Source organism: Strix uralensis, chromosome 15, assembly GCF_047716275.1.
Source record: "Strix uralensis isolate ZFMK-TIS-50842 chromosome 15, bStrUra1, whole genome shotgun sequence".
NCBI classification, from domain to species: Eukaryota; Metazoa; Chordata; class Aves; order Strigiformes; family Strigidae; genus Strix; species Strix uralensis.
Window position 1 is genome coordinate 18,759,683 of NC_133986.1, and position 24,782 is coordinate 18,784,464.

The window sequence follows — 24,782 nt, forward strand, 5'->3', positions numbered from 1 at the left end:
CCACTTTTATGCAGGTCAGATACCGCTGGGCTCGGTGCAGGGATCCAAACGCCCATCTCCACCCATGCTCACCGTGCAGAGCCAGATGCTTCAGTGGCAGCTGGTGGTGGGAACACAGACCCATGGTGGTGGTGATGGTGGTCCTGGACATCCTCTGCCGCTCAGACCCATCGCCTCTGCCGATGCCTGGACAGCACCAGCAGGAGCTTGGTCAACGTCTTAGGCAAAGGGGAATTAGCTGAGTCAAGGGTGGTGGGGACAGGCACACGTGAGCTGTCACAGGGAGCGAGCTGCTGAGGCAGGGGGAAGGCGCCACGTGCCTTCCTCCAGCACTGTCAGCACGGCGGGGGATGATGGGGCAAAACATGTCCAAAATGGGAAAAAAGGAAGGAAACTCAGAGTTTGTGGGGTTACATCATATAGGGTCAAGTGCAGCTGCTTCAGGCCATGGCTCAAACATGTAGCATCAAAACTGCTCTTTATTGCCCTGCTCCAAAGATGTGGCATCAAAACCTGCCCTTTTCTGCCCTGCTCTGAACATGGAGCATCAAAAACACCCTCTGGCAAGGACTCCTGCAGCTTCACCTGCTGCTGCAAGGGCAAACTTGTTGTTTGTGTCTTAGAGGCATCTGTAATAAGTTCATTAATGCTTGGGATGCTCCTCAGGTCTTGGCTTTCTGAGGCATTTTAATCTCCCTCATTCAAGGGGTTGCTGGTGCACAGGGGTCCCTACAGCCTGAAGCGGATTTAGCTGCTGGGACTGGTTGCAGGATGCTTCACAGAATCACAGAATCATCTAGGTTGGAAAAGACCTTGAAGATCATCCAGTCCAACCATTAACCTCACACTGACCGTTCTCAAGCTCACCAGATCCCTCAGTGCTGGGTCAACCCGACTCTTCAACCCCTCCAGGGATGGGGACTCCACCTCCTCCCTGGGCAGCCCATTCCAACGCCCAACAACCCCTTCTGGAAAGAAATGCTTCCTAATATCCAGTCTAAACCTTCCCTGATGCAACTTGAGGCCATTACCTCTTGTCCTGGCGCTTGTTATTTGGTTAAAGAGACTCATCCCCACCTCTCTGCAACCTCCTTTCAGGTAGTTGTAGAGGGTGATGAGGTCTCCCCTCAGCATCCTCTTAAATATCAGCTTCTCTGATCTCAGGTTTGGGGGCCAGGGCAAGGCAGCAGCAGCTCACAGCACCATGCCACCCACAGGGACAGGCTCCCTTTGAGCCCTGCTGTGTTTCACACCTTTCCACCCCAGGAAAAGAAATGAACACGTGCACAGGGGTGCAAAGGGGGCTCCAGGGACCTGCACTTGACTCTGGCCATTGACTTTCCAGCAATCCTGCACCACCCCAGCCAAAGCTGCCTGGTGTCGGGGACCGCCCCCAGCACTGACCTGCCGCTGCTTGGGACTACCCCAGGACATGTGAAGAAGGCGATGCCCCTGCCCCACTCAGAAGCAGGCAGGCCAGCTGCCTTCTCCGCCGAGCCCAGCCTTGCCAGTGGTGCCGAACAAGTGGCCCTTGTTTCAGGGGGGGCGCGTGACCCCAGAGATCGGAGGCTGCAGCCAGCTGGCCCCGAGGAGTTTGTAGGAGACCTTTGCCCAGGAGCATGCCCTTAATCCGCCACTCACTGTACCAGTCAATTTAGAGTTGCACTGATAAAAAAAAAAAAAAACCAAACAACTTAGCACTTTGAGAAAGGAATTTTTTATGAAATGGTGGCGCTGCAAGGAGGGAAGATTGGTAGGTATTTAGCTGCTAACAGACATCTGCATTGGCAGTGTCCGAGCAGTTTGGCTTTATTGACTCCTGGCTGCAGTGGGAGAGGATGCTGGAGGCTGCAGGACCCCGGCGCAGCTGCGGTGTCCTGCAGGGATGCTCCCACACCTCCCTCCACCCATAACCTACAAGTGCATGCGGGGCAAAGCATCTTCACATTTGTGACCATAACCTTAACCCTAAGCCACCCTGGTGGCAGAGCGCCTTGGGAAACACTCAGGGGTTCGCAGCCAGAGAGGCTGAGATGCCAAGTCCCACGCTGCAAATAATTATTAACAGGGTGTTTTGTGTGTAGAAGCTCAAAGAGAGGGTGTGCAAAGCCGCGGACTGTGTTTGCTGAGGTGCTTAAATGTGGGTTCAAGATCCCAGGCAGGCACATTGGAAAATGCTGGCCGTGGCAGCAAGTGAAACTGGAGCTTAGAAGGTGAAAATAAATAGATAGGAATTAAGAGCTTTTATGGGCATACTCACACAGCAACAACTGCCCCAGGAGCTCGGGATTGATTCACCAAATCACCAGTGGAAGCTGGGTGGTTGCTCCCACTCCAAGGAAACACATTGCAATTTTAAGCCGATCCTTGGGTCACCACGGGGTGTTGACCCTCGTCTTTTTGAGCCCACCCTCCTCCCAGGACCAGAAGGCTCAGTTGCTTCAGTGCTTTGTCACACGGAGAAGATGTGACTGCATAAATGATGGTCTTCTCAGGGAAGCTTTGGCTGGAAATTAAAGGAAATAATTAAATGGCATCTAGCGCTGGCAAAGAAAATGAGATGGATGGTGTGCTCAGATGTGGCTGGAGGCGCATCTCTGCATCATACATGGAACCCCCACTGGCAAGCCAATACCCCCCTGCCCCAAGCCAGGCTTGCATGGCCCCGGGGACTGCAGCAGGGATTGCTCAAGGCAAGTGACAAGGTGAGTCGGGTCCCGGTGCTCCCCATCACATCCTGGCGTGGGAGGCGATGAATCGATGCCATCATTGCCGCTTACCACCCCATCCCGTCAGCCGCCGGTCACGCTGCCTCCTGCCAGCGCCTGCCAGAGTTGTTGTTGCCCATCCCCAGTAATTTCAACCTGCTGCAAAATAACTCGGGTGAGGCAAACACCACGAGATCCCTGCCCCGAGGAGCGGACGGGGCTGGCAGCCAGGGTAAGGCAGGTCCCCTCCTCCCCAAGGTGGGTGCCAGGCGTGTCCCCAGCCGCGGGGGAGGACGGGCCGGGGGATGCGGAAGGATGTCCGACACGGAGCGGGGTCAGGCGCGGGCAGGTGACGCAGGGGCGGTGGGGATTTGGGCGGGGCCACAGAACGCGTGGGACATGGGGACAGGCGATGCCAAGTTTGGTGGCAGCCCGGCGAGGCAAGGCAGGGACAAGTAAACCCTAGTGAAGACACCAGGGCAGCTCACAGGCTTAAAGACCGTAAGCATTTTGCTGCATAAAGCCTTTTTTTTTTTTTTTCAAATAGCTAGGGGAAAGGATGAAAGAGAAGGATCTGGTGGAGAAGGTCCACTGGGGTGAAAGCACACCCTGCTCAAAGGCTTCTGCAAACAGCCCTGACGGGGATGGAGCCACAGTCAAGGCTTCTGCCTGCCAGTGACACCCAGACCGCCGCCGGTGAGCCACCCTCACCCACCACCCGGACCAGGGTTTGCAGGGTGAGAAACACCGTTCCAAGGGAACAATTACCACCCAGCCTAAGCCTTTTGCAACTCCACTTAGTGTCTCCCCAAGGTCACTGCAGCCCATGCTGGCAGCCAAAAAATGTTTAAGCAGGCTGCTGGCCAGCTCTGCCTCAAAACCAGCCTCAGACAGCTGGCACCGATGGACCAGGATTGCCACTGCCCATGATGCCCAGGACATTTCCCCCAGCACCCGCAGCGCTGGCACACGGTGGCCAAGGGCCTGGATGAGTCCATTTGCTATGCTCAGTGCAAACCCTTCCCTGCTCCCAGGTTCCCCATCAGCTGGAGCTGCTACTAAAGCACCTTCAGGTTTGCTTTTGCGGGTGTCACCCAGAAAAAGGGTGTAATTTGGGATGTGACAGTGCTGCTGGAAAACGCGCTCTCATCTTGTGAATTGTACGTCGGTTTAGGAAACGGTGTTGGGAGTGGGTGAGGTCCTGGCATTGTGCCGGGAAAAAATTACCATGGCATCGCTCGGGGGCTCGGGGCTGGTGAATCAGGCTCTGCTAATTAGCTGCATCCAGCAGCTTCACATCGGCACTGGGACCTTGAGTCGGAGTCAGGGTGTTTGCAACCAGACCTGCCCAGGCTTGTGCACCTGTAGGCTCTGCTAGGCTCAGACCGAGGAATAGTTTTCTTTTGTTTTTAGCAACGAGCTGCAAAATCTCGAACCCATTTTTCTGAATTTGAAGATGTTTGTCCATTAGAAATCCCACCTGCAGCTTTGCATTTGATACCTCTTGGCCGAAAAATAATCGGCATTTCTGAACTGAAGCTTTCCTTGGTCGTTGTAATTCAGGGCATTGGCTACCAGTGTGATAAATAAATGAAAAAAAAAAAAATCAAGGAAAGGGCAAAGGCAAACACACAGCCATACGTAAGGAGAAAGAGGCCACCGTAGCATCCCCACCAGAGTGCTGCCAGACTGCAAACAGAGGAGCTGCTAGAGCCCCCAAAAATAAAGAGTTTGAAACTAAGCAGCATCAAGCCCCTGGTCATGTGGCAAAGGGCAGGTGGGACACCCCAGCGTCACCCGTGGAGGGGACCCCAATCTCCCAGGGCTGGGGCTGGGGTGCTCCTCCCTGCGGGAGCCGCTGGGGCTGAGTCATTCAACCGTCCCCTTGGGAATCCTCTCCGGCAGGGATCGAGGTTGCGAAAGCGTGGCCCGCTCCCAGGGGCGCGTCACCCCACACCCACGGCCGTGGCTGCGGAGGACGGCGCTTCAGCTCACCCCCCGGAGCCAGGGGGATGAGTGAGGCCAAGGAGACAGACCAGCAAGGAAAGGGGTTCATCCACCATGCCAAAATTAGGAGCGAGGAGGGACAGGTTCCTCGGCCATCTCTCACATGTCTCTGACTGCTCCAGGTGTCTCAGCCACGGCACTCCAGGTCTTGCTCTGCAAACAAGGAAAAATGGGTAAAAACCCCTGAGTCCAGGCTCATGCGGGTCTATCTTTTGAAGATAACATGGTGCAACACTCATGGTCCCAGCCTATAAATACCCAGACGTGCTCCTAGCTCCTGGTTAAATATGCCCGCTGCGCCTCTCAAGGCCTTGACATCAGGGCAAACATCCCACGGGGGTGCTGAGGGAGCCCAAAGGCAGAAATCCTGCTCCTTGCTGGGGCCACCAGTCCCCCCATGTGAAGGCACAGTGGTGTCAGCTCTGAAACCACTGGTGCCAAGGGCCGGAGCCAAATTAAACACTCTGGGGATAAGCTCCCCTGTCCCTTCCCATCCAGCGAGCATCCAGGAGAGGATCAGTATCTTAACATTCCCTGACATGGCCGTGTCCTCCGTTTTTCCCAGTAAACCAGTGGGAAGTGTCTGAGCTCACCGGTGTGATGGATACATAAGTCACTTAGAGAAGCACGTCTAAAAGCAGCAACCCTCTTGCGCTGGTATGAGAGCAGCTCCGGGTGCAGACACAAGCCCTGCTACCACGAAGCCCAAGCAAAGGCTCATTCATAACAGCTTTGCTAACAGCAAAGCTTGCCCTTAATCCCTCGGAATTAAAAAAACAGACACAGACTGGGTCCGGACTGCTTGACCCTGCTGAAAGACTTTGTGCTGCGTGATGGTACGGGGCTAGCATGGTGTGCTGTCCTCACCACCCATCCCCGAGCCCGCTCCAGAGCCACGGGATGCTGGGACAGACTGGCTGGACTGGAAACACTTGCGGAGGAGCTGTGGGGCCAGATGCACGTTGCCTGGCTGGCTACGGTTTCCTGACCACTTCAAAGAAGAAGGAGGAGGGCTGGTACCTTGCCGGCTCCACCACGGGCTCTGGGAGAGCCTGAAAGGGTGCAGGGGAGCCCCAGGCCTGGCGTCAGGACTGTCCTCTTTGTCTGCAAAGCACATTTGCAAAGGGGCTTAGAGCCCTCGGGGAGGGTGGGTTTGCTTGGGTGGGACCACAGTTGGGTTAGTTTCTGTCTCACCCACTCCCACCCGCAGGCACTCACGAGGCTGCCAGTACCCTGGGGGACAAGAGGATACCCCCGCGCTGGAGCCCACGGCAGCAGCGATGCCTCTGGGGTCGGGCTACAGATGTGGGGGCCCACCATGCCTTGGCTCCTTGCCCAAAAAGAGCCACACGGGGTTTTGCTGAGTCACACAGCGCCACGGGGCCGGGAGGATGCCAGGTTTTGCTGACTCAGGGTCAGTGGCACTCGCCTTGACCACATGCCTGCAGGGCAGGAGGGAAGCGGGGGCTGGCCGAAATAACGGGATCCAGCGGGCTCAGCTAACGCCTCCAGCCATCGCTCTGGAAAACCTCATTCCAATGGGTGCCGTGTCCCATGGGGAGGCGGCAGGTTTCCCGATACCCCCGGCTTGACTGAGGCACGGCAGTTTGGAGAGCTAGTGGGACAAAACACAGCTCAGGGAAGAAGTACCCCCTAAAAACACTGGGCTCAACCGCAGTCGGGGGGCAGCAGGCACAGAGCCGGGGCAGCGGGATGCTGCTGGAGGCCGCGGGAGGATGGAAGAGGCTCAGGGAGGGAGGGTTGGAGGAGATGGCGCAAGCGATGGTACCAGCGACATGACCCAGCGATTTTCCAGTAGTTACATGAACACGAAGGAAGTGGGCGAGGGACAGGGACTCCGCCACTCCAGCAGCGCCCAGTTCATCCCACGGCCTGCTGCTCTCCTGTCCCTGAGGCAGGGCACAAGCAGGAGCAGAAAACAAACACCCCTAGACCTCAGGACTTGGAAGGAAAAGTGTCTGTAAATCCGGTTGTGGGTTTTTTTTTTTTCCAGCTGGTCTCATGGCTCTGTAAGAGCTCAGTTGGGGTGAACTGGGCAGAGATTAGCTCTGCCTACTGCCTCCCAAGCCGGTGGGGTGGCACCTCTGAGCCCTGCCGTGACACCTCACTGGTGGCAAAAAGCCCATCCTGGTGCTCCCTGATGCTCGGCCCTGATTTGGGGGGGGGAGTAGGGGGGTGGACCTCAGGGTCTGCTGGTGTCCGGGGCCCCCCTGGGCTGTGCATGGCACCAGCACCATCCTCGATGGCTGTAGGTGGGCTGGTACCGCCACGGTGCCATTTCGAAGGGGGGGGCACATCTGGATTGGCACCCCCTGACCCCTCCCAAACAAGCTATGGTTCAGGATATGCCCGTTTCCCCCAAAAAAACCCAGCCTGGAGGGATGAGTCCCCCCCAAAGTGCGGGTGTCCTGGGGCCAGAGAGAAGCATGGGGCTGGGGGGCTGCCATGGCCCCCCTGGCCGGGGGGTGCAGACATCCCTGAGAGACAAATTAAACCCCACTGGTGACAGCGGGTGGGAGACTCGGGTTCAGGCAGGCTGAGCCCTCGCTAGGGGGGGGGGGGGGTGCGCTCAGCAGGGTTTCGGGGGGCTGCTGGCTGGGGAGTGCCCCCCCCACACCTCCCTAAGGAAAACAGAAAAGCCAGAAAACCTGGAAAGAACAAAAAACAACCCAAAAAAAAACAACAAAAAGGAAGTGAAAGACACGACAAAAGCGAGCACGCGCGGCCGGGCGGGCACCTCGTGATTTCTTTAATGGTGTTTATCCCCCGGGTCCCGGAGGCTGAGTCACGGGCCGGGGGTCAGGCCCGGGGACGGGGTGGGAGGGGGGCTGAGGCGGCACCCCCGGCCCAGCACCCCACGCGGTGCCCCCCCCCCCTCCCCGGCCCCGCCCGCCCTCACGTGACGCCGCCGGTTGCAATTTTAGACCGTCAGCTGACGCGAAAAATCCCTGGAGAGGGGCCGCCGCTCCTACAAAACCGGGGAGGGCAGCCGGGCGCGGCGGCGCGGCCTTCCAGCGGCGGGAGCCTGCGGCCTCTGTCCCCCCCAGCCACCGCCATGGGGCCCCGCGGCCTCCTCGTGCTGCTCGCCATGGCGGGACCCTGCGCGGCCCTCATCAGGTGAGCCTGGGGGGCTGCCCGGGCCCGGGCTGAGCCCCCGGGTGGGGTGGGGATGGGAGGGGGGGGGGACGTGGGGCAGCTGCTGGTGCCGCGGTGGCCTCCGGGCTCTGCTCGCAGGCACATCACATCCACCCCCACACCCCAGTCTGGTGCTGCCCCCCCCACCATTAAAGCAGAGGGGAGAAGGGCTGGGGCGCCCCAGGTGGGGGGTTCAGGGCTGATGCCCCGGGTTCAGGGGTCTTGCCCCGGGTTCCCCTATTCCCGGTGACCTTTGGCGGCCACCTGCTGCCTTCTCCCCACACCCATTCTCCAGCTTTGGGCAAGGCGGCAGCCCAGACCTCGTCCCCCCCACGCTGGCAGGTCCCCTGGTTTCGGTGGAACCGTGCCACCCCCTCCCCGGGGTCCCCCCGCACCCACACCCCCATTAACAGGTGGGTGTTTGCCCTCCCCTTGCAGGATCCCCCTGACCAAGTTCCCCTCCATGCGGCGGGTCCTCAACGAGGTGGGCAGCGAGATCCCCGACATGCACGCCCTCACCCAGCGTCTCAAGTTCAGGCTGGGCTTCGCTGACCTCGCTGAGCCCACACCGGAGATCCTGAAGAACTACATGGATGTGAGTAACACCCCCCACGGCAGCTGAGCCCAGCGCGATGCCGGCCGGGCAGCTGTTACTTTTGGGGGTACCCATCCCAGGGGGGTGGTGGGACATGCCAGCCTCACCACCCTGCCACAGCCGAGATGTTGATCCCATAGGAGAGATTCATGCACCCCCACGGCTTGGTGGGTGGTTGCCAAAAGTTGCTTCCCATCATTGCTTAACTAAAAATACTAACACTAAAAATTATTATAATAATAATAACTCACTGCCACCTGAGTGGAAGCTTTGCAGTTTCTGTGACCTATTTCCTTTCCCCTTTGTCACTAATCAATGATTGTAAATAGGGGCCTGCTCATTTGTGGTCCTTCCTAGCATCTTCTGGCCCATTTGGGCTCCGCTTCCTGCAAGACAGAGGCATAAAAATCATGCTCCACTCCTTGGGGCACTGGGACATAAAAAAGCAAGCATAGGGCTGGGAAAGAGGGCTCAAACTGGGCACCAGCTTGCTATGGGATTGGGGATGCTGGCCCCTTCCTCTTGCTATATTTCATCTTCTGCACAGCCTTGGGAAAGGCCACCCTGCACCTCCACCTTCTCAGCAGCTTAGGGAGCAAAGGGACCTTCGTGGTGGAATCAGCGATAAAAGGAGACGCCAAATAAAGGACATGAGATTTGGCCTTGCCCAGCTCCCAGATACGTGCGGGGTTTCCTATTTCTGGGTTCCCCACCGGGTACCCTTGTGGCTCTTGGCGGGGGTGGGGTGCAAGCACTGGCTGGCAGAATAAAGCTGGCGCCAGATATTTGGGCGTTAATTCAGGGTATTTCCCCCACCTCCCCTTCCCCAGGGGCTCTTGTCACCCAGCCAGCACCGTCCTGCTGGGGCTGTGCTGGGAAGGGCTGCGGGTGTTTAATTGGGGTGTCGAAAGCCAGGGCGCTAGCCGTTGCGCCACACTGTTGTGTCTTGCGACCACAGGTCAAGCCACCGCTCGGGCAAGGACTCTGCTCCCTTGTCTCAGGGACCAGCCCAACCTGTGGTGGGAGATAAGGGACTGCTGGGTCCCCCCGGCCCCGCCAAAAATGCTTGTGCTGCTGGAGGAGCTGTTAGGTTGAAAGGCACAACCTGCCCTAGATCACCCCGTATCGCGTGGTCCCCACCAGCCCCTGGAAGCCCTTGCAGGGCTGTGTGTGACATATGGGGCCCCTATACTGGGGGCTAATTTTCAAGCCCCAGCAATAATTACAGAACCACTGGAATTAAGTGCTGCCTCCCCGTTACAGCTAACTGCAATGGATTATTAATTACTTAGCAAGCAACCCTTGCAAACTAAGCGCACAGGAGGTTAGCAGCTTTGATAATCCTGTTTTCTTCTTCCCCCCCAACCCCCCTTGATTAAGTACAAAGGGGGGGTTGGAAAAGCCAAAGGCTGACTTCACTTGCTAGCAGCTTTCTCTCCAGGGCCCTGATCCAGCTGCTCACCAAGCACAACACAGCTCTCTGCTCCTTTCAGAGAGCTGGGGAAAACCGGGCCCATCCAGGACTTGCTGAGTATTCCCCATTCATCCTCTCCTCTCTGGATAGAGGGATGCCCTGCAAACATCTCAGGTTTCTTCCAGTCCCAGTAGAGAGAGATGCACTCACAGGGCAGAAGGGTGTCCACTGGATATCTGTACTATAGGGACTTCTCCAGACTCTCACCCCACAACCCTAAATCTCTCTCTGGCAGTGCTGCTCATGCCCTTTTCTCCCTCCAGCTCCTCTGAAGTCTTCTGATACCTGCGACTGAGCATTTGTTTATTCCTCCCCACCCCAGAGGCATGCCAGCACGCACCAAAAGCCCCAGCAGCCGTACCTCCACCTGCGGCAGGCAGACCTGCTCTCGCTGCAGCCCACAGTTTCTCTGCAAACCTGCCAGCAAAGCAGCTACCCAGCCGGTTTCAGCTTTTCAATAGTGCAGGTGTTTTCCTTGCCTTCCTCCCATCTTTTTTCTCTTCCCTATAGTGAACCACATGCCTGCGTGCAGACCTATCCCCTTCTTTTGTGCCTTGTCTCCCTGCCCCAAAAGTCCTCCCCCGCAAGCACCTGTCCCACCCCGATTTATCCTTTTCACACCTGCTGTAATGAGGTGTGAACACCAAAGGGGAGCCTCCCTTCCCCAGGACAAAGTCTGGGAGCCCATCACTGCCAAAAACAAGAGGAGGGCAGTGTCTAGATAAGAAGCTGGTCACTTTTTCAATCCTAGATTTTTTTTTTGGTCTTTAATCCTTGATTTTAGCCCGCCACCTCTGCTCATGGCTCCCTTCTCCTCCTTTGCAGGCCCAGTATTACGGCGAGATCGGCATTGGGACCCCCCCACAGAAGTTCACTGTGGTCTTCGACACTGGTTCCTCCAACCTCTGGGTGCCATCTGTGCACTGTCACCTGCTGGACATCGCCTGCTGTAAGTGTCCCCATGCCAGCCATGGCTCAACAGCTTCCCCTTCCCTGCAAAATGCAGATCCTGGCATTGCAAGAGGAGAAACCGAGGCAGCAGTGTGAAAGGGCTTGCCAGAGGCTGATGGGCTCTTTAGGGGCAGAGCTGGAAATAGGATCCCAACCTCCCGCGTCCACCCTTTATTACTCCCTTCCTGTTTTTTTTCCCCTCCAAGTCACCCACGCAGAGCTTCAAACCTTCCCCAACAGCCTTGGCCCTGCAGCTGGGGAGCAGCATCACAGGTTGTGATGTTTCTCCCCAAATTATAGACTGACGCTGCTGTTGCCCCATTGCGCAAGGCTGGTGAAAAAAATCAGCCTCTTGCCAGATCTGATACAAACTGTCCTAGTTTCTGGTTTATTGCTGCACGGAGCATGTGCGTGCATGTTTATGGATTTATAATTAACAAGAGCCAGGTAGACATGATGAGATGAGAACGTCTTAGGGACGTTCTTTTTGCTCTGTGGCATTCCTACACAATAAACCTCCGCCGTTGAAAGTGTCAAACCTGGCGATGGCAAAATGCCATTGGAAAGCCACCGGCTGTGCTGCTTAGGCAGAGTGGAGAAACCTGTGGAGCCAACAAATGCAACCATGAAAGGCGGCTCACAGTGCTTGTCGGGGATAGGGAGGAAATTTGGACTTCTTGTACAAGTAGTGCCCGGAGAGGAGACAGACCTTTTTGTGTATGTGAAATGAGGTTTAGGACACTGGTAGGGTGGCGAGGTCCAGCCCTGGTCTGTCTTGGAGGTTCCTGATCTACAGCAGGGAGCGGGTTTCTCAAGGTGGTGGCACGGGAGGTGCTGGGACCAAAGGGCTCGTTTTATGAGTATGCAACGAGCCTGACCTCCTGCCAGGCCAGGATCTGGCCAGGGAAGTCCCCGTCTAGCACTCTGTTTCCGTAGGGCTCGGCGGGTTCGTCCTCAGTCACTGTCTGCCTTGCTCAGTGAGCAGCCGTGGAGCCGGGCCGGCTGAGCCGGCCACACGCCGCTGCCCACCTCGTGACTCGGGAGGAATCTGCGGAGGAGGAATCTGCCTGGCCATAAAACCAGGCATATCTTACAGTTCCCAACCCTTCCAAGGGGAAAAGCAGCTTAGACTAAGGGGAAAGCCCTTCTCTGCAAATAAAAGACTATTCTGAGCCCTCTCTGCACAAAAAACAATGACTGTATTAAAAATTTTCCAGCTGTTCGTAGTAAAAGAAACAGATAAATCCATGAAGTGAAAATGTTCACACACAGAGCAGGCTATAATTAAAGCCACCCTGGTTCTCCATGGCACGGGGCGGGACGTTCGCTCTGCTGTCTAACACACCCTGACACACCGGCCACGTAGCCTCTAGGCTTTTAATACCCGGTAGCCAAATCCGATTTAACAGGCAAATTGGATCTGCCCACCTAATTCCCCAGATGTTAGAAGTGCTTTGTTAAAGTGGTCTGGGCGTGCAAATGCTGGGTTCAGGCCCACCTTCGCATCGTTGAGTGTCCGTTTGTCCAGATGAGCTGGATGGATGGTGTGGGGTTAGGTATCGGGGAGCCCTAGGAATAAAGGAGTGCTGATGTTGTATGTCCCCCTGTGTCCCCCTCCCTGGCTGCAGTGCTGCACCACAAGTATGATGCCTCTAAATCCAGCACCTACGTGGAAAACGGCACCGAGTTCGCCATCCACTATGGGACGGGGAGCCTCTCTGGGTACCTCAGCCAGGACACCGTCACGGTGAGTAACAACTGTCCTTGCCCTGAGCTGCCCCAGCCTGCTTTTGGCAGAGCGCTCAACGGGTCTCCTTTCTTGAGTGTCCTACTCATACAGAGCATGCTTCAGTGCAGTGTTTCTGAGTGCTTTGAAATGAGGTGGTGATGATGACTGGGGAGGTGACAATGACCAAGGCAGACAGAGAAGGGGGAAGGTATTAATCAGGAAGTCAGCAGGCTAGGAGTGTGAACCGCACACATGGTGCCCTGCAAACACGGTCTCTGGCCATCCCTCCCACCTTCTTCCTCCTGACCCTGGAAATTTCCCAGCCCAAGCGCACACCAGCACCACCACACAAGCTGCTGGTGGTGCCCAGCTTGTTCCTGGCCAATATCCACATGGTAGTGGACATCCCCACGGGCAGCTGCCCAAACACTGGCCAGAAATGGGCTCTTCGCTGCCCCATCCTGGTCTCATGTCAAGAACCCGTGCTTATGTTTGCAAAGGCTATGTACACATGGGGGGGTTCCCCAGCAGCGTTCAGGGCACAGCTTGAGGCAGCTGAGTTGCTGGTGGTTGCTTCCCATCGTTTCCTTTTTGGAGAGCAAAGGCTGAGCTTTCTGCCCTGTGAAGGGCGGGCACCTTTCCCGGCTGCCTCCCAGGTACAGATGCTCGTGAGAGTTTGCCAGCTGCTGGGCGTCAGTGGCACACGTGCTCCCAGATTACTTGGTCTCCTGGCAGGGATAAGAGCAAATGCTTGCTTGGCATGGGGGAGATGAAGCAAAAGTTTGAAATAAGCACATAAATCTAGGGATTTGGGGTTTTCTGTGTGAAAAGTACTGGCTTACCAATTTAATTGGAATCAGAAGAAAAATACCCAAGAGAAGCCCAAAGCGGGTGGCTCATGCAAGGAGCACTCTGTAGCCTGTCCTTATAGCAGGGAAATTTCAGGCTAGCCTGGAAGCACCAGCTGTTGCCTCTGTGCTGCATCCAGAGGTGTCAGCAGCTCAGACTGGGTGCAGGGACCCTCTTGGGAGAGAAGGCTTTTGATGGGCCAGGTGAACCCTGAAAATCAATGCAGACAAGGCTGCTGGGGAGAGCCGCAGGGACTGCCAACAGCTTTGCACCTCTGTTTTTGCTCTCTGCCTCCTGCAGCCCACCAAGCTGCGGGACTGTTTCAGTTTTGTTTCATGACATTTGTTTCCTGCACCCCTCGGTTCGCTTAGAAACACCCTGCCACAAAAAAAGCTGCCAATCTGAGCCTTCCCGCAGCTCTCAGCAAATGAAGTCACCGTGTACGTAGCATTAATGGATTCTCTTAAACTAGATTTGCAAAATACAGATGGAGCAGGCAGAGGCATCTGCCTTCATCCCAGTAATGGAGCAAGGCAGCAAGGCAAACAGCAAACTTTATTGTCCTGTGAAAGTGTGGGCTGGTTTAGGCACTTTCCAGCTTAATGCAGGGGCTGAAGTGAGTCAGAAGGAAAATTGCAGCTTTTTCTTTTTTTTTTTTTTTGGTTTGTAATTATCAACCTAATGCCTGCTTACCAAATAGCTCTCCACTTCCCAGAGGCTCAGAAGAAGGATTTTGTGCCTGAGCTTATTTGGGAAGTGGGGATGGCTCTTGGCAGCCAGCACAGCTTGTAACATTTGGTTTCTGTCTGGGCAGAAGCAAGAGAAACGTCTTGCATGGAGCCTGAGCAGTGTCACGCGACTCAGAGGGTCAGGGACCTTCAGCTTGGACACCAAGATGCTTCCTCTGATGCACAACATCCCGTAGGCAAGCCCCCAGTCAGGTGTAGCCTGGAAATGCAGACACTGAAACAGCCTTCAGGGTGACCCTCTTGGCTCTGTCTATTCCGATGGGTGGAAACAGCCACAGCAGCCTGTGGTATCACTGGCATCTGACCAAAAGGCGCTGGTTGGCAGGTGGTTCAGAGTCCCTCAGCCCTGAATTTTTTTTTTTTGGAGAGGGTGACAAGCTCATGTTGAACATCCTCTCTCCTTCTGTGGAGGAATGGTACCCTGTAGCATCACACCCCCCAGTGCTGCTTGCTCCCCAAAGAGTGGCAGGTTCAGCCAGCCCTCTGCTGCTCTGGCATCTCATCCCCTTATCACAGCCCGACCTTGGGCTGTCCTTCAAGGACAGCAGAGGAAATATCGCTGCCCGTGGGGCATGAGGTCTCTCCCAGGGCTGCAGCGCAGATACGCCGTTGCAGGAGATGTCCCTCCTCACCTCTCCCCTGGGCCTCTGCAGAGGGGAGCTCTGAGCCCTGGTGCCAAACCATGCTGTGAAGGCCCTCACCTCTAGCCTGCCGTTGCCATCCGGCGCTTGCCTGCTTGGGCAAGGCCGCTAAGGAGTAGGCCAGGCAAGCTGCGGGGTGCCGACACCTCTCTGCAAAGCACTGGAAGGTGGCCACCACGCAGCCATCATCCACTTGTAATGATTTTTTGATTGCTCCGTGTCTGGACCCCACCACTGGGCAGGTATCTGCCTCCCTCTTGGGATGTGCAACCAGGGCAATATTCAAACAAACCTGGTGCTTGGTTTTATCAGCATTTTACTACTTTTTTTTTTTTTAAGTGGAAGCTTTATTGAAGTTGCTGAGGTGCTGCAGGACTAGCTGTGCCAAGTAGTGGAGTGGTGACATTTGTAAACCTGCAGCGTATAACTGGGGTGCTCGCCACAGATGGGCGAGCGGATGCGTTGCTGTGAGCTGTTTCACCCCACATCCTGCTCTGTGGCTTTTAGCTTTTGCAAGGCTCGATCACCCTTTCCTAGCACAAGCCTCCAATACCGTTAAAGCTAGCACCGCCCATCCCAGCCTTGCGCTGTCTAACCCTGGGGAGATATTAGTAATTTACAGGGATCGTTATCTGCCATCAGGTAGGAGAGGCCAGCTTTTCAGTGCAGCCCAGTTCACTACAGGGCTGCTGGCTGCAGGCTGGGAGGCTGAAATTGTCCTAGCATGGATACTAAAATTGCCCATGGTCAGCCAGAAGCACCAAAACCTCCAGAACTGTTAGAGCCAGGAGCCAGCAGACACATCCTACCCCCTGTCAGCAGAGCTATCCTGCTTTCTGCGATCTCCTTCTTTCCGGGGATCTGCCCTTGCGAGGCGTTTCAGCTTTCCAACAGGGAACGCCAGTCCTTCTCATGGCTGGCAAGAGAGGTGACCTTTGCATTCACAGTGCTCCACTTGCTATTTTCATGCTTCGGGCTCAACCTCGCTGTCCTGGCCAGGTCTTCTCCCTTCCCACAGGAGGTCTCTGCAGGCTGGTGGCTCTTCGGGAGCTGCAGCAATATCCTGGGGATGTTTCTTAAGTAGGGGAGATCACAGGGGTTGTTGACAGAGGTGAGAGGGATTCGTGCTCTCAGCTGGGCATGGGTGCAGCACCCGAGAAGGTAGGACACAGACATGACTTTGAAGATGTCCAGGGTGGGGAAGAGGATTAAAGGCGCAGCACAAGAGCTTTTCAGACTGGGAGGAGGGGATGAAGCAGGCGACAGAGGAAGGCATGTAGGGGGGACAAAGTGATACAGGGCCCTCTGTGCGAAGAGGAGGACCTGCAAAATGGCATGGCCAGTGCTGGGACCCAGCAAAAGGCCCTTTGGCTGACTGAGGTGGGCAAAGGGGGGCTGCTACCTTTAGGGGTGCACTGGGCTTTGCAGGGGCTGAGGAGGTGCCACAGTTCGGCCAGAGTGGCCTCCCCTCCCGCCCCCCCCCGAGCCGAGGAGTGGCACCAGGGTGTCTGGTTTCTGCAGCTGCTTACAAATGCAAGGGTGAGAGCCCGCAGGAGTGTGGCAGCATGCTGAGGGACGCACTACAGCCTGTGTTCAGTGAGATCCTGTTTCCATTCTGGTCCCTCGAGTCAGTTTTCTTTACAATCTGCTTTTCCCTTCCCTCCCCATCTCCCCTCAGCTCGGTAACTTGAAAATCAAGAACCAGATCTTCGGGGAGGCCGTGAAGCAGCCAGGCATCACGTTCATCGCTGCCAAGTTCGATGGCATCCTGGGCATGGCGTTCCCAAGGATCTCTGTGGACAAGGTCACCCCTTTCTTTGATAACATCATGCAACAGAAGCTGATCGAGAAAAACATCTTCTCCTTCTACCTGAACAGGTAGCATTGGGTTCAGTGGCACAGCGGTCAGTGCAAGGGCAAGCCCAGCCGGGCATTTCTCTATGTCTCCCAGTAGCACCTCTTGCCGTCTGCTGGTTTACGCCCTGGCCAGCACTGCTGGGGAAGTCTCAGCAAGGTCTCCTTGCTGGAGCAGTTGGGCCAAAATCTCTTCTGTTTACTGCTTTGAAGTCAGAAGAGGGGAAGTAGAAATGCAGCCATTTTACTGATAAAAAGCTGGGTAGATCTGCTGCCAGATTTCTTAACTGATGAAGAGACAGAGGCTGTTCCCAGAGAAAAGAGAAATAAAAATAAACAGGGCTGCGATCATGAGATCGCACGCTGCTAGTGCAGTCCCCATTAGGGGGTAAACACAGCCCCAGTCTGTTGCTAAAATCCACGAGCCACGTGGCCGCTACCGTGTCACCTCCCAGGCAAGTTTGCCCCGCACCAGTCATCACTAATGATGGGGCTAATGCTCCCTCACTCCCCAGGAAATCCTCCTCTGTGCCTCCCAGTGCCTTCCCACCCACTGTCACTCCCCCCAGGACACCCCCTCACCCTCCTGGCACCGCGGGGGGCGGGACTCTGAACTACATCAGCCTAAAAAGTAGCACGCAGGGAGGGCAGAGAGGGCTGCTGCTGGCTGTTCAAGTGCCAGCCCTCCCCCATCACCATATTTCTTCCCATCTGCTCGGCAGCGAGCTTTTATCTGACAGTAACCTTGAGGATTCGGCTCCGAGGTTGTTGGCTGGCGCGGAGTCGAGTGCAGATAACCTAACGCTGCATCAGCCATGTCCAACCCTGCACTGGTGCTTGTTACAGGCTGATTATTTGGAGGGTCCTTGTGTCAGTGCTCAGTTCCCCATTGCTATCCCCCTTGTCTGCAGCAAGTTTCTTCAGGTGTCCGTGAGAAAGCACCAGGTGAAAAGCTGCAGGATGCTTTGGCTGGGCCAAAATATTCCCATTTCCCCACCCCAGGCTATCTCGGCAGTATCTGTCCTTATATTGATGTGTTATAGCACGATGTAAGTCGTCTGTCTCCAGTGCTGCTAATGCCATGCTTCACCCACAAGCACACTGGCTTATATTTTGGGAGGATGTGGAGGGGGTTGTTCTTGCCCTGCCCCTGATCTTCATAGGTTTGTGTTTTTTTTGTTTTTTTTTTTTTTCCAGAGACCCCACCGCTCAGCCTGGTGGCGAGCTGCTCCTGGGAGGCACCGACCCCAAGTATTACAGTGGCGACTTCAGCTGGGTCAACGTCACGCGCAAGGCCTACTGGCAGGTCCACATGGACGCGTAAGTCCCCCCTCCACCCGACTACATGCCTGGGGACACGTGTGCAGACAGCTTACACCTGGGGCTGGGCTGAGACCCTCCTCAAAAAGGAATCATCTCTATCCCTGCAACACATCCACACCAAAAAAAACCAGATTAAAATCCCACCCTAAGGCTGGGTTGTTTGTTGCTGGAAGGGAAGGAGAGGCAGAAAACAGTAGGAGATGTTCTGCACAATCCTTTCCTCTTGTTTATGGCTTGGCCCTTGAAAACCCTGCTGCACCTTTGCGAAGCAGGCAAAAATGTCGGCGTGTCCTCACTGCGGGCAGGGCAAGCCCCACGGATTAAACCCCGGCTTTGCTCAGCTCTCAGTGAGGTCTGAGCAGTGTGGCTCACGTGCACACAGCTCCGGAGGAGCAGGATGAGGCCCCAGGAAGCCAGCCCTTGACTGAAGGGCACAGTGCAGCAATCAGCACGCATTGTTGGAGGCAGAGGGGAGGAGAGCAGGCTGAGCTGCCGACCGCCAGCCCCACGGTCTATTCTGAGCTCTTCCACGTGATGGGAACTTAAAAGTGGCCTGTGATCAGAATGTGTCATTTTCCCGGGGATCGCATCTCTCCCCAGTGCAGGGTTTTAGTGCTCATCTTCCCCCAGCTCTGCCGCGTTGGCAAAGTGTGGCAGACAAGGGTCTGTGGTGACTGGAAGGATTTTTCTCTCCATGCTGCTGTGAAACGTGATGCAGGTGAGGAAGCCAGGCAGCTCCTCTCTTGCCTCTTTGATGCGCAGGAATGCTCTCCTTGCCCGTGACCCCCTCAACTGTCACAGCACCCCTTCAACCCTTTCCTTTGCGCAGTAGCACAGGTCATACAGGTCCCTAATGCATTGCCCTTGGATGGCTCACATGCCCATTAGCCGCAGTGCTTGCTCTGGGGACAGGTAGCAGCCAGGGTGCACAGGCAGCAGCCCAGGCTCTCTGCAGAAATGCAGTAACAGCTCAAGGCACCCACTCAATCAGGAGCAGGCAAGGGGGAGCCAGGGGGTCTGTGCACTAAGTCGGAGCTGCAGCAGTATTCCTGAGCGTCTGTCCTTCCTGGGTGTCTGTTGCAGCCCTCCCTTCCGTGCCTACATACTGCCCAGGCTCAGCCATCTTCAGCTCTTTGCCTGCTGCTTCCCTCAGCCTTTGCTGGGAGGCTGCTAAGGGTTGTTCTCTCCCCAGGGTGGACGTTGCCAACGGGCTGACTCTGTGCAAAGGGGGCTGCGAGGCCATCGTGGACACGGGAACCTCGCTCATCACCGGCCCCACCAAGGAAGTGAAGGAGCTGCAGACAGCCATCGGTGCAAAACCACTCATCAAAGGCCAGGTGAGGCCGGGCTGGGAAAGTGGGAGTCCACAGCCATTGTGGCGTTCATGCTGACGCCCTGGTTTGCACCCAGATGCTTCTAGAGACCCCAGTCTTCTGCTCCCTCTGCTCCCCATTCCCAGCCTGTGCTCCTGGAAAAGCCCCTGGCATAGCAGGGACCCCTCCATCTTTTGACACCAGGTAGCATTCACTGCCCTGCTCATGCTCTCAGTAGAGGGCCAGGTCCCGTGAACTTGAAGGCTTTGGGTCACCTCTGCCACCCATCTCTGGGAGGCAGAGGAGAAAGGGTGTGAGTTGCAGCTGAGGCCAAGGATTCACATTAATGTGAGTCCAGAGGCACTTTAATACAAATATATTTAATGCAAATGACAACCCTTCCCTGCCAAGTTTTTAACCATCATAACTAATCTCACAAGGTCATCTCTCCTCCATGGAATTGTGGAGGAGCAGAGATTATAAAGACCCTCTAGGAAGGATGCTGTGCTCTGAAACCCCTCCCAAATCACAGAGCCATGAGCACTTGTAGGGCTTTTCTGGAGTGTTGGAGACCCCGTGCTGCAGCAACCAACTGGCTTAGACCTACCACCCTCCCCAAGACTTGCCAGTGTTAATTAAACCGGCTTTGTCTGTTCATCACGCCACAAGTCCCTGTCTGTGTCTTTAGGCTGTATGGAGCCACATCTCTCCCTCCTGTGGCACAGATCCCCAGCCCTGCCACATTGGCTGCTGCGCCCTGGGGCTCAGCAGAGCCAAAAGCTGAACCCAGCATCCTTTGGCTCCATCCCCATCCCTAAAACCCTCTGGCCCCTCAGCTGGCAGCCCTGGGCAGGGAGCAGCCCGCTTACCCTAGCTCAAGCCTCTTCTGCACCTTGAGATGAGTTAGTTTTGGGGAAGACCACAGCAAAGACATGATCGTGCCTGGCCAAGACTCTGCCCTTTCCTCAGGGTGTGGGAGCTGCCATTTAAAGCCTTTACTGTTGCCGTTTCAGTACGTGATCCCCTGTGATAAGGTGTCATCTCTGCCTGTCGTCACGCTAACACTAGGAGGGAAGCCCTACCAGCTCACTGGAGAGCAGTACGTCTTCAAGGTACGTCCAAGCACCTTTTGCCAGCCCTATTCTTCTCCCCCAAGGCCTAACTTTTGCTTCCTTCACTCAAACCTCAACCTTGAAATCCAAAATGTAAGAGGAGCAAAAGCAAGGCTGGAGCTGGCACTCGGCAAAAAGTGTGAAAGGTTGGGATGACGGGGGTGGTGGCACTGCTGATGGACCCAGGCAACCTCACCAGAGTCCTGGAGGAACGAGACCCCCTGTGTGATGCTCACGAGGACTAGCAGGATGGGAGAGGAAGGGCAGGCAGGCTCCTGCATCACTGTCTACAAACATTTTGCCCTTTCCTGCTGGATTCTGGTGCCGTGAGGCCAGCCTTATCATAACAGAGGCCACCAGCCTGGCATTTAAGCCATCAGAATCAACTTGCAAGGACCATTTTGTGCAGAATTTCAACAACGACTCTAATTCAGAGCTGCGTGGGCTGGGAGGTTTACGGGCATGTGCAGCTTTACTTGATGCTTTGCTGCATAAGGGCTCTGGGAAGGGGAGCTGGGTTTGGAGCCGTGGCAGTGGCGGGTTGGGAGTTACTCTGGCAAGCTGTGGATCTCGGGCTGGGAGAGGCTGAAGCGCAGCCGGCGTTGGCGGGTGTTACTGCCCAGCCTGCAAGGTCAAGGGAAGGGGAGGACTCCTTGGATTGAAGCTCTCGCTCTTCTGTCTAGGTTTCTGTACAAGGAGAGACCATCTGCCTGAGTGGCTTTTCAGGCCTGGACGTCCCACCCCCTGGGGGCCCACTCTGGATCCTGGGAGATGTCTTCATCGGTCCCTACTACACCGTCTTTGACCGTGATAACGACTCTGTTGGCTTTGCCAAATGTGCCTAAGCACCTGACCCCCACTGCCTCTGCCACACACACTTACATGCACGCACGGGAGCCGTAGAGAAAGATTACCAGGATTAGAAACCCAGTGAGTGGAATGGAAAAAAAAAAAAAAAGTAAAAGAAATGGAACTAGACTTAAAATTACATGGAGAATAGTCATTAGTGCCCTGCTAGCTACTTTTTCCCTTCCATTGAGTAAGTGGTGCTGGGAGGTCTCTAGTTGACAACTCCAGCTGGAGTAGCCCCTTGCTTTACTGCTAGGTCTTGAAGTATTTGTCTTTAAGAATGATTCTCAGAGCTGAACAAGGCCCTCTCACGTCTCCCAGCCCTGGTTTTCTTCCTGGGGGACAGCTGGAGCCAGCCCCTGGCACCTCTGTTCCTGCAGAGAGGCTGTGCGGCTGCTCTTGGGTTTGGGCTTCTGCGCTGGGGGAGAGGGACAGGGAACGCTGTCCGACACATTCTTTACTTCTTCTTGCTTTTTCACTGATGAAGTGGGGGAGCGGGAGGTGGGGGAGAGTCTGTCTTCATCACCCCACTGCGATGGGTTGAGGCAGCCACCGCTAGGTCATTTCTCAACAGGTTTGTGCTGGCTTGGTCCTAGGAGAGCACGTCCCAGGCTGGAACAACGGGGGGTCATGGTAGCATGCCCAAGGTTGAGCTTTAGAGCCAGAGGGCTCTGGTGGTGTGTTTTTGTGTAGTGATGGCACTACTGAGAGAGCTGGAGGCATGACGTCCATGTGCCTGACCTAACAGGACAGGGATTTGTAGGGGGGCTCCAGCCAGTGGGACTCTTTGGGGTATATGAATATAAAGGGGGTCAAGATAGGATTTAATAGAGGTCACATGAATTCATGGCCACGAAGGCCCAGCTTTCTGCTGAGCAAAGTCACTTGACACAGGTTCTGTTGAGTTTGGTGAACTTCTCCCAGGTTCCCCAAACCGCAGATCTTCCCAGCTTCCTCCGCAGCTGGTGAGTTGAGAATAATGTTTCCTAAAGTGCTCTACAAGCTGAAATCACACTGATAAAATCCGTAGGTGTTTGTCAGCCACATAAGACCTTTTGGAAACATTATTCACAGCAGTTTGCCCAAAACTCAAGACAGTTGGCAGAGGCAGCAAGCCACCTGGGCTGGAGGGTGCCGTGGCAGCTGCTGGACTTGCATTTGCTTTCCCTGCTGCCCTGTCCCAAAACCCAACTGTCTTTAACACCCTCCTTCCCTGTTTTCCACCTTACTAATGCTGGTGAGAGCTCTGTTCATGTCCACCCTGTGTTGCAGATGGAGTGAGGCACAATCCTGCTTCAGAGAGGCTGTAGCTGATTTAGCTGTACTCGCAGATGCTCCCGGAGAGCGAGATCTGAGCGTATTGAGCCGCTCACTTCGCTGGGCTGGCATCAGTAGGCAAACACTGGTGCATCTGGGAGGACAATAAAGTGAGTTCTAAGCAGTACTGGAAAGCAGAAGAGAGTCTGCCAAGAATCCCAGCCGGTGCTGGGGGTAAAAGACTCTCTTCTATTTCCCAGGGCACTGGATCAGGTCCTGAAGTTAGGGAGTGGCAGCAGATGAGGGGCAAAGCTGAGGGTGGCAGGAGGACCAAATCAGCACCAGCTGTGACCCCAGACCAGGCAAAACAGACTGTAAAATCCTGGCTCCCTGAAACAGCAGTACTGGTGGGGCCAAGGAAGTTCCTGAGAAAGGTCTTTGGGCAGTGGGTGAACAGATGGTTATGCCCAGTGAAGTGCATATGCATCGTCCCCAATATTAAATTCACCACGCATTCAGAGGCACAGGTGGGGAAGAGGTCCCGAGGTGAGCTGTGGGAGAACAGTGCATACATAGCCTGCAGATCTCCTGTCCCCACCCCCTGCAGCTGGTCAGTTTGGCTTCATAACCATGCCTGGTGCCACGGAGGGGTCTGGCACGGGCAGTGGGGACAGGCGTGGGCACACCTGGGACACATGCATTGTCCCCTGCAACCCCACACGTGACAAATGCTGCTCCCAAAGCTTGCTTCTGCCTGCTCGTAGTCTTCACCTGCAACCCTGCATCTGAATGCCTAAGGACATCTGTTGTGGACTGGCTAGACAACAGTAGCATGTTACCAAAAAACCAAATCTATACGTACTCCAAAATCAGCAGATACTCAGCACATCTCTGGAGAGCCCAAGTTTCACACCAGTTAAGTGCCCAGAGCTCCTCCAAGTCCTGCTATGTTGTCTCCCAGCTGCAGGATTTCTTCAGCCTGGGGTACCCACTAATCAGAGCTGATTGGGGGGGCGGGGGGGGGGAAGCCTGACATGGAGCTGGCAGCAGGTTTTGAACATCTTCAGCGTCAGGTTTAAGCGGGATGTGCAGCGCAGCCCCAGAACGAGCCATCGGGCCGCGGTTCTGCTGGGCCTGCAATGCCTTAATGCCATCTGCATCGCAGCCTCCGTGGCCACCCAGGGCTGGGCTGATGTCTGTTTCTGATGAGACTGCTGCCTGGGGAAAGAGCTTGGCCCAAAGCCGTGCCCTGAGTGACGTACCTTAGGATAGGCTGGAGGAGTGGGTCATTGTAGCCTTCCCTGAATGGGCCTCCTCCCCTTGTTCTTTTATTTGCATTTTTAAACCAAACTCTAACCACATGACTGTTTTTTTTTAATTAATTTGCTGTCAGAATTAGTGTCTCATCATAGAAAATGGAAAAGAAAATACAGTATTTCCCCCCTTAACTCTGAGTGTGGTCTTTCCTTAAGCAGTTTGAGATGCCAAACTCTTTTCTCAGTGGCCAGAGACTGTTTCTCCTTGACCTGTTGTCCCAGTACATCTGGTTGCCCAACTGTGTGGACTCACACGTGTTTCAGAAGGGCTCCTTCCCTTCTCTCTGGTAAGGAAAGATGCTGGGAGGCCGTCGCGTTTGCCTTTTTCAGTGTGTTAAAGCATAACCCAGCCTCTGCAGGGTGGCGTGACGGTGTCACCTGCCCGACCCAGCACCACTGGGGCAGCAGGCACTCCCAGCATCTCTCCTAGCCTACAGCCTTCTCCTGGGGCCACATCTCCCTGGCTGACTATTGCCAAGGGTTGTCTTTCAACGGGGTGCTCCAGCTGTCTCCTGGGCCCGCTAGAACAAGCTCTTGCTCAACTTGCGACATAGAGTGGTCCTGTAGTGGCTAAAGCAGGACTCCAGTTTCTAAGTCCAGCCTAAAACCCACTAGGATGTGGAGTTTATGCTCCCAGAGCCCGGTGATGAAGAACATGGGGTTTTTTTCAAAATGTAGGAAAAATCCATCCCTCTTGCCTGGCTGTGTGATTTTTAGTCCTAGTGCTGCTGTACGGGAGCTGCAGACTCTGATGCAGAATGAAGGCCCCATGTGCCAGGTGGAAGATAAGAGCTAATCCCTGCTTTGAAAAAAGCATCATCTACATAAGCAAGATGGATGCAACCAAGTCCCATCCCGTCTTCTGAGCGCAGATCTAAGCACACAGAGAGCTTAACTGA

At 55.3% G+C, this 24,782-nt stretch overlaps 1 protein-coding gene across 1 annotated transcript; it reads left to right on the forward strand.

Moving 5' to 3' along the window:
• The first annotated feature begins 7,569 nt into the window (after positions 1-7,569).
• On the forward strand, positions 7,570-24,015 carry CTSD (cathepsin D). Its single transcript, XM_074884438.1, has 9 exons — positions 7,570-7,853; positions 8,310-8,466; positions 10,766-10,889; positions 12,520-12,638; positions 16,538-16,737; positions 17,911-18,033; positions 19,229-19,373; positions 20,363-20,461; positions 21,145-24,015. Exons 1-9 carry the CDS (start codon positions 7,792-7,794, stop codon positions 21,304-21,306), a joined length of 1,191 nt encoding a protein of 396 aa, XP_074740539.1. The 5' UTR covers positions 7,570-7,791; the 3' UTR covers positions 21,307-24,015.
• The last annotated feature ends 767 nt before the right edge of the window (positions 24,016-24,782 follow it).